The sequence below is a fragment of the Mercenaria mercenaria genome, chromosome 6 (genome assembly GCF_021730395.1).
Source record: "Mercenaria mercenaria strain notata chromosome 6, MADL_Memer_1, whole genome shotgun sequence".
In the NCBI taxonomy this organism is placed as follows: Eukaryota; Metazoa; Mollusca; class Bivalvia; order Venerida; family Veneridae; genus Mercenaria; species Mercenaria mercenaria.
In genome coordinates, this window is record NC_069366.1 from 54,039,823 (window position 1) to 54,047,330 (window position 7,508).

The window sequence follows — 7,508 nt, forward strand, 5'->3', positions numbered from 1 at the left end:
AAATATTGGTGCCAGAGTTATGTACCTTGCATCATATGATGTGAGTGATGATGTGGAACAACTATTTTAAGTTTGAATCAAATCCATTTATTAACTAGAAGATGCTTTTGTAGAAAATGCTAGTAACAGGCAAGAAGTCAATAGGAGACAGGAGTGAAAGTCAAAGAGACACTGATGGTTGGTTGCAATAGGGATCATCTACTTGGCATGTCCAATCATCCCAAGAAGTTTCAACATTCTGGGCCTAGTGGTTCTAAAGTTATGGATCAGAAACAGTTTTCCATGTTCTGGCCCCTGTGACCTTGACCTTTGATTGAGTGTCCCCAAAATCAATAGGGGTCATTTACTCTGCATGTCCAATCATCCTATGAAGTTTCAACATTCTGGGTCAAGTGGTTCTCAAGTTATTGATGGGAAGGAGTTTTTCATGTTCAGGCCCCTGTGACCTTTGCTCAAATGACCCCAAAAAAAATAAGGGAACCACTCTGTAAGTCCTATCATACTATGAAGTTTGAAGGTTCTGGGTCAAATGGTTCTCAAGTTATGGATCGGAAACTGTTTTCCATGTTTTGGTCCATTGACTGTTGTTCAAGTAACCAAAAATCAATAGGGGTTATCTATTCTAAATGTCCAATCATCCTATGAAGTTTCAACATTCTGGGTCAAGTGGTTATCAAGTTATTGATCAGAAACTGTGACCTTGACCTTTGATCTAGTAACCCCAAAAATAATATGGGTCATCTACTCATTACCATTCTATGAAGTTTGACGTTTTCTAGGTCAAATGGTTCTGTAGTTATTGATTGAAAATGAAGTGTGACAGATGGATGACCCCTGTGACCTTGACCTTTGATGGAGTGACCAAAAAAATAGGGGTCATCTACTCTGTAAGTCCTATCGCCCTATGAAGTTTGAAGGTTCTAGGTCAAATGGTTCTCAGGTGACTGATCAGAAATGGATTTATATATTTTGGCCCCTGTGACCTTGACCTTAAATCAATAGGGGTCATCTACTCTGCATGTCTAATCATCCTATGAAGTTTCAATATTCTGGGTCAAGTGGTTCTCAAGTTATTGATCGGAAATGGTTTTCCATGATCAGGCCACTGTGACCTTGACCTTTAACAGAGTGACCCCAAAATCAATAGGGGTCATCTACTCTGCATGTCCAATCATCCTATGAATTTCTGCATTCTGGGTCAAGTCCTTCTCAAGTTATTGATCGAAAATGGTTTTCCACATTCTGGCCCCTGTGACCTTGATCTTTGATGTAGTGACCTAAAAAACTATGAAGTTTAAAGTTTCTAGGTCAAATGGTTCTCCAGTTATTGACTGGAAATGGAGTGTGATGGACAGACAGAATGCCTACCTGACTGATGGGGCAAAAACAATATGTCTCCCCCAGCTGGGTGGGTGAGGACATAATAACTGAGATGGAGTGCAAGTGCACCAAAACCGTAACCCAAAATTCTAAGTAAAAAGGAGATAATTCCTTAAGGCGGTATCTTAAAAAACAAAAAAGTAGGTTAGTAGGCCAAGGTCAAAGTCAAGTGATCCCTAATCACTTGGGATCATCAGGTAATTATAATTAAACAAGGTAATTATAATTAAACAGTCTAGGAAATATGATCTGATAATTTTTTGAAGTATTTAATCCAATATAACTCATATAACGAGTGAACCCCAGGGAGGGGCCTCTTTTCACCCCAGGGGTATAATTTGAACAATCTTGTTAGATATTCTCTGGGCAATGCTACATACCAAATATCAAAGGTCTAGGCCTTGAAATTTCAGACAAGAAGATTTTTATATTTTTTTCCATATAAAAATCTATGTTAAATCTGGGACCCCCAGGGCAGGGCCTCTTTCCATCCCAGGGGCATAATTTGAACAATTTTGGTAGAGGACCACAAGGCAATGCAACATACCAAATATCAAAAGCCTAGGCCCTGCAGTTTCAGGCAAGAAGATTTTTAAAGTTTTTTCCTATATAAGTCTTTGTAAGACCCCCGGAGCAGGGCCTCTTTATCTCCCCGGGGTTATAATTTGAACAATTTTGGTAGAGGACCACAGGGCAATGCTACAAACCAAATATCAAAGGCCTAGGTCTTGTGGTTTTAGACAAGAAGATTTTTAAATTTTTTCCCTATACATGTATAAGTCTATGTAAATCTTGTGACCCCTGGGGCAGGGCCTCTTTTCACCCCAGGGGCACAATCTGAACAATCTTCATAGAGGACCATTAAATGATGTCACATGCCAAATATCAAGGCTCTACACCTTGCAGTTTTGGATTAGAAGATTTTTAAAGTTTTTCCTTTCGGTTGCCAAGGCAACCAGAGATCTGCATGGAATTCCAATTCTTAAACACTTTTGAAAGGGGGCCACCCAAGGATCATTCCTGTGAAGTTTGGTGTAATTCTGCCCAGTGGTTTTCAAGAAGATTTTTTTTAGAAAATGTTGAGCGGTCACAAAAGCTCACCAGGAGCCTTTGGCTCAGGTGAGCTAAAAAGCATCAAAACTTTAACCATGGTGTGGACGCAGAAGGATGCCAAAGCCAAGGCGAGTAGAATAGCTCTCCATATACTTGGAGCTAAAAATGATGAACACCTCCATATAAGAGAGATTATTTTATTTCCAGCTTATGTGTTTGTATTTAGAAATTATAATTGCCATTTGTAACCCATATGGGCAACTACTCCAGCAGAGTGCTGATAGTTTTAGTAGTAGGATAGTGTACGATACAGAAGATGCTCCACTTCCAGAAGCTTCCCAGGTTCTCAAGCATGCTAGATATAAAGGACCCATACAGTGGACTCTCTTTACAATGGCAGTAATTCTTAGTTGGAGGAGCAAAGGATCAAACTCATGCTCCCTGGTTTCGTAGTCTGACAATCATCCAATGTTACCACTGGACCACTTTGCCCGCTCTTCTTTCTAACTAGTAAATAAACCTCTGTTGAAAGATTAAATCAGTTTCCAATTGGCATTTCTCTACATAAACTGCAAAATAATAGTGTAATACCTGTATTATCTGACTGCAATTGACCACTGATCAGACTGTCACAGTTGTCTGTCTGAACCTGTGCTTCATTTATTTGGGTCATCTTTGTCTGCCTCTCTTCTTCCGACCGTAGGAGATAATGGATGAATTTAGGGTCGGACATCTCACCAAAGCCAGTCTTCCTTTTGATGTCAAACCATCGGTCACATATATCACCTATATAGATATCAGAATAAGGTCCAAGAAATGTCAATATCAATACATTTTAAAATCTTTTAAATAAGGGTATTGTATTTCATTTATAACACACCACGGTATTACTTGAACTTTGAGATATTTTGCAAAAACATGCTAAGGAATTTGTTTACATTTGTTTTAAGATGTATTGTGCTTTTTTGAAAATAAAATACATACATGTGACTTTATTATATATAAAAACAAGAGCTGTCACTAATGGTGACAAATGCCCCCGCAGCACCTTGACCTTTGACCTGGCGACCCCAAAATCAGTAGGGTTGGTGTACTCATAAAGTACTATCAGCATGTAAAGTGTGAAGGTCCTGGGTGAAGTGGTTTGCGAGTCAAGTGCCTTCATGCAAAAAGTTAACGTTGGCCCCTGTGACCTTGACCTTTGACCTGGTGACCCCAAAGTCAGTAGGGATGGTGTACTTATTAAGTACTATCAGCAGGTGAAGTTTGAAGGTCCTGGGTGCAGTGGTTCGCAAGTAAAGTGCCTTCATGCAAAAAGTTAACGTTGGCCCCTGTGACCTTGACCTTTGACCTGGTGACCCAAAAGTCAGTAGGGGTGGTGTACTCAAAAAGTACTATCAGCATGTGAAGTTTGAAGGTCCTGGGTGCATTGGTTCGCGAGTAAAGTGCCTTCATGCAAAAAGTTAACGTTGTGACTAACGAACGAACGGACAGTTGAAAACTAATATGAAAATTGTAAAGCTGTCAAACATAGCTATAAAAGACTACCTTTGGAAAACAGCAAAAGAAGTGTTCCTTGTCAAATCTCTCATAACAGGTAAAATTATACAGTTTCTCAATAAATGGGAAGAGAAAACAGTAACCTATTATAGCAGGTTATATTTACTGTGAACTTGATGTCTGTATTTTGAGGTGGTCTTTAATGCCAGTGTGTCTGTGTATAAGCAAAGAAGCTGGACCTTACCTTTCAGTATAATGAATTTTGTTTTGATGAGTCTCTTCACTTGTTTACCTCCCACAGTGAACGACTTTTGGTTAGCCTGTGTCAAACTCGAAGTTTGTGTAACTTCTGGTTTACTTTGTAGCAGTATGTCACTCTCTGAAGAACATTTCACTTTTACTGGACCTAGACCTGATCTAATTTTGGGTGTCAAGGTACTATTTTCTGAGTTCAGACTGGCAGTTTCTGGCAGAGTTTTCTTAGACTGTGTGTTTAATTTTCCAGCTTCACCTGCTGTTGTCTTCAGACTACTTTCTGAAGTAACACTTTCCAATTCTGCTATCTTAGGACTATTTTCTGAAGTGACATATGTGCCTGCTACTGGAAATGAATGTTTTGGTTCCAGGTTACATCTTTTCATCTCTTTCATACCTTGACTTGTGTAGTAACTTTCGATTAGCTGGCTTTTTGGTTTCATGATATCTGATGTAGCTTTTCTATTTGAAACAAATTTTTCATAAGTCTCTAAATCTGAACTATCATAAGAATCATTTGACTCATTACAACTTTCAGAGAGTGAGTTTTGCTTGGATACTAACAGTTCAAGTTCATTAAACATATTCTTGTCTTTATGCTGTTCAATGTCTTTGTTCATCGATACAGAAGTTGCTGGTTGTTCTTCACCGCCTTCAATAAAATCTGATTTATTTTCAGGTTTCTCCTCCTCATCTTGGTTCAAAGTAACAATATCTATTGCAGTATCTTGTTGTTTAACATTTTCTACAATGTCAACAATTTTATCAGTTCCATGCTCACTGTCTGTACTTGAAATGTCATGACTGTCCTTTTCTTGAACCTTTACATCATCAGTTCGTCTCCTTTTGAATAATTTTTTTCTCTTTGGCTGTTTATTAACAGCGCCTTTTTCGTTAATCTTTTCAAGCATGTTTGCAAAACTGATCATTTCAGCAATTTTCTCTTCACCTAGGCTTGTGTCAGAATTCTGTCCACTTTTCACCTTATCTTTAGGGGATGCCACTATCTCACTCAATTTCTTACTACATCCAGACTTACCTGTCGAAACTATTCTCGCAGGATAATCAAGGAATGGGACAGGTTCTGTGATCTTTTCGTGAAATGTTTTACTATTATCTGCTAAAGCTGTATGATCCTGACTTTTCTCCTCCAGATATTCGCTGGTCTTTACTAAGCTAAGGCTATCACCTGTTTTCTGTAGCTGAGGTTGCATTGATGAATGTTCTATTTGAGCCTTCTTAAGTGGTGTCCCTTTCCTTTTCCTTTTTGCGGTGTAGATAAAGCTATCCATTGAGCTGCAAATTTTGGCTGGTGACTTTGGTCGAAGAGCATATCTTGAACTATCACGTACGGAAACATTATGATGTGAGATTTCATTACCAGGTTTTTCAGCTATGGTATCACTTTCAAGATGTATTGTTTTCCCTTGTTTTATCTCATTGTTTGATGCAATTATAGCATGTACTTTCAAACTTGGACCTGAATTCCCAAGCTCATGAGAAGCTACAGTACTGGGAACAGAAACAAGTGCACTTTCCCCTTCAGATTTAGAATTCAGTACATTCACTTGTCTCTCCACAATACGAAAATTCTGTTGTATCTGTGTATCTGACAGTTTCTTATTTGAAGCAGAGCTAAGAACAACAGAGCCACAATATTCAATGCTTGTTGGACTTTGCACATTTACTTTTGCACTATGTACCGGTGAAGTGTTAGTAATAACGTAAGTCTTGTTAGTCAGAAGACTTTTAGCTGTCCTAGGACTAATGGCTCTATAATTTGTTAACTGACCACATGTATTAACTTGGTGGTTCCTAACTGGACTTTTTGGCAAGTTTCTTTGAACAACAGGCTGTGTAACTGACAATGATCCTACAGCAAGAGGGATACTTGTAGAGTTTCCAACCTGGAATCCTGCTGTATGTGTGAATGTAACTGGCAATTTTACCATGTTTGTTCCTAAACCAGAGACAAATCCTGGACTTGTCACTTTTCTGTCCCAAAGTCTGTTGTAACTGGGCTCTGACATAGTTATTTCCATCTACTGCATGCATCAATGGCTTTCTTATAACCTGTGTACTCTGTGTGGCAGCACTACTAGGACTTGTAGAAATTAGCAGCAGACTCAAGGACTGATTTGGTTTTGAAGAAGGGAGAATATTCACTGGAAATCTGTATGTAACAGGTTTCTGTAATACCTTTGCAGCTGTCCCTACAGTTGTGTTTGAAGAGACGGACCCTACAGATGAAATGGTAGAGTAAGCAGTAGTTGAACTGAAAACTGCAGATGAATTTTTCGTTATCTCAGCATTTACCATCCCTGGCCTAGCATTGGCAGTACTTGCAGAAGCTGTTGTAGGTATCATTGCACCAATCACTGTTTTTGTTTTGCCATCTGAGCTTTTTAAATGGATCTGGTACAGTTTATTGTCAATCATGGCAAATGTGTGCCCATTGAAGCGGTAAGTGTGAAACATCTGGTTGGTAGATTCATCCTTTACAAATCCAGAGGGCAGAATAAACTTCTCTGTTCGATTCAACTGACCACTGTTTAGTGATTGTTTTTGAATTCCTTGTATCAATGCTTGCTGATTCTTTATGGGATTCTGCAGAATTGTAGCCTGGGGAATTACTATTCTCTGGGTAGGATTAGCTGCATATGACTGTGTTGTAGATACTGTCTTCAAAACAACATTTTCTTTAGTCACTGAGCTGCTATTGGTTAAAACAGTGGATGCTAAACATTGTGGTGGACTGACAGAGGAAGGACCATTTTGAGAGGGTGAAACTGTTGTAGTGACACAACAGTTGACTGATGAAGTTTCTATTTCAACTGCCTTCTTGTTATTAGCTTCAACAGGCCTACACTTTTCGTCTGTCTTGCTAATTTTAACAGCTTTTGTGTTAATCTTAGAACTGTTTTGACCTTTAGTAGAACTCTTCCGTTTTGATCTAACATTTAACTGGCTTTCTTTGTAAGTCTGTTTTTCTGGTATACCTTGTATGTTAGTTATCATTTCTTTTCCTGAATTGAGAAATTCTCTTAGTATAGAATCAGACTGTTTCCTAGGACTCTTAGTGGTATTGTCTTTCCCTGATTTATCACTTTCTGGATTCCTTTTCTTAGACCCATTTTTGCTTATTGTCTTAGTTTCAGCTAACTGATTCGCTGTTTCTATTTTATTATTATCAGCAGCAGATTTTGATTCATCTGGTTTGGCTTTACTTTCCAATTTACTACAGTTGATATCTCTTTTGTTCATTTCTTCCTCAGAGTCTGTTATCTCTTCACTGTCAAAGTCTGAAGATTGGTGGTATC

At 38.6% G+C, this 7,508-nt stretch overlaps 1 protein-coding gene across 1 annotated transcript in view; it reads right to left on the reverse strand.

Annotated features, from left to right (window-relative positions):
• Nucleotides 1-7,206, reverse strand: part of LOC123548860 (uncharacterized) — a 32,043-nt gene extending 24,837 nt beyond the window's left edge. Inside the window, exons 1-3 of the mRNA XM_053546819.1 lie at nucleotides 6,262-7,206; nucleotides 4,178-6,230; nucleotides 3,025-3,219 (exon numbers count right to left, since the gene is read on the reverse strand). Of these exons, the coding sequence (XP_053402794.1) occupies nucleotides 3,025-3,219; nucleotides 4,178-6,230; nucleotides 6,262-7,206 (3,193 nt within the window). The remainder of the gene's footprint in view (nucleotides 1-3,024; nucleotides 3,220-4,177; nucleotides 6,231-6,261) is intronic.
• Nucleotides 7,207-7,508: the final 302 nt, after the last annotated feature.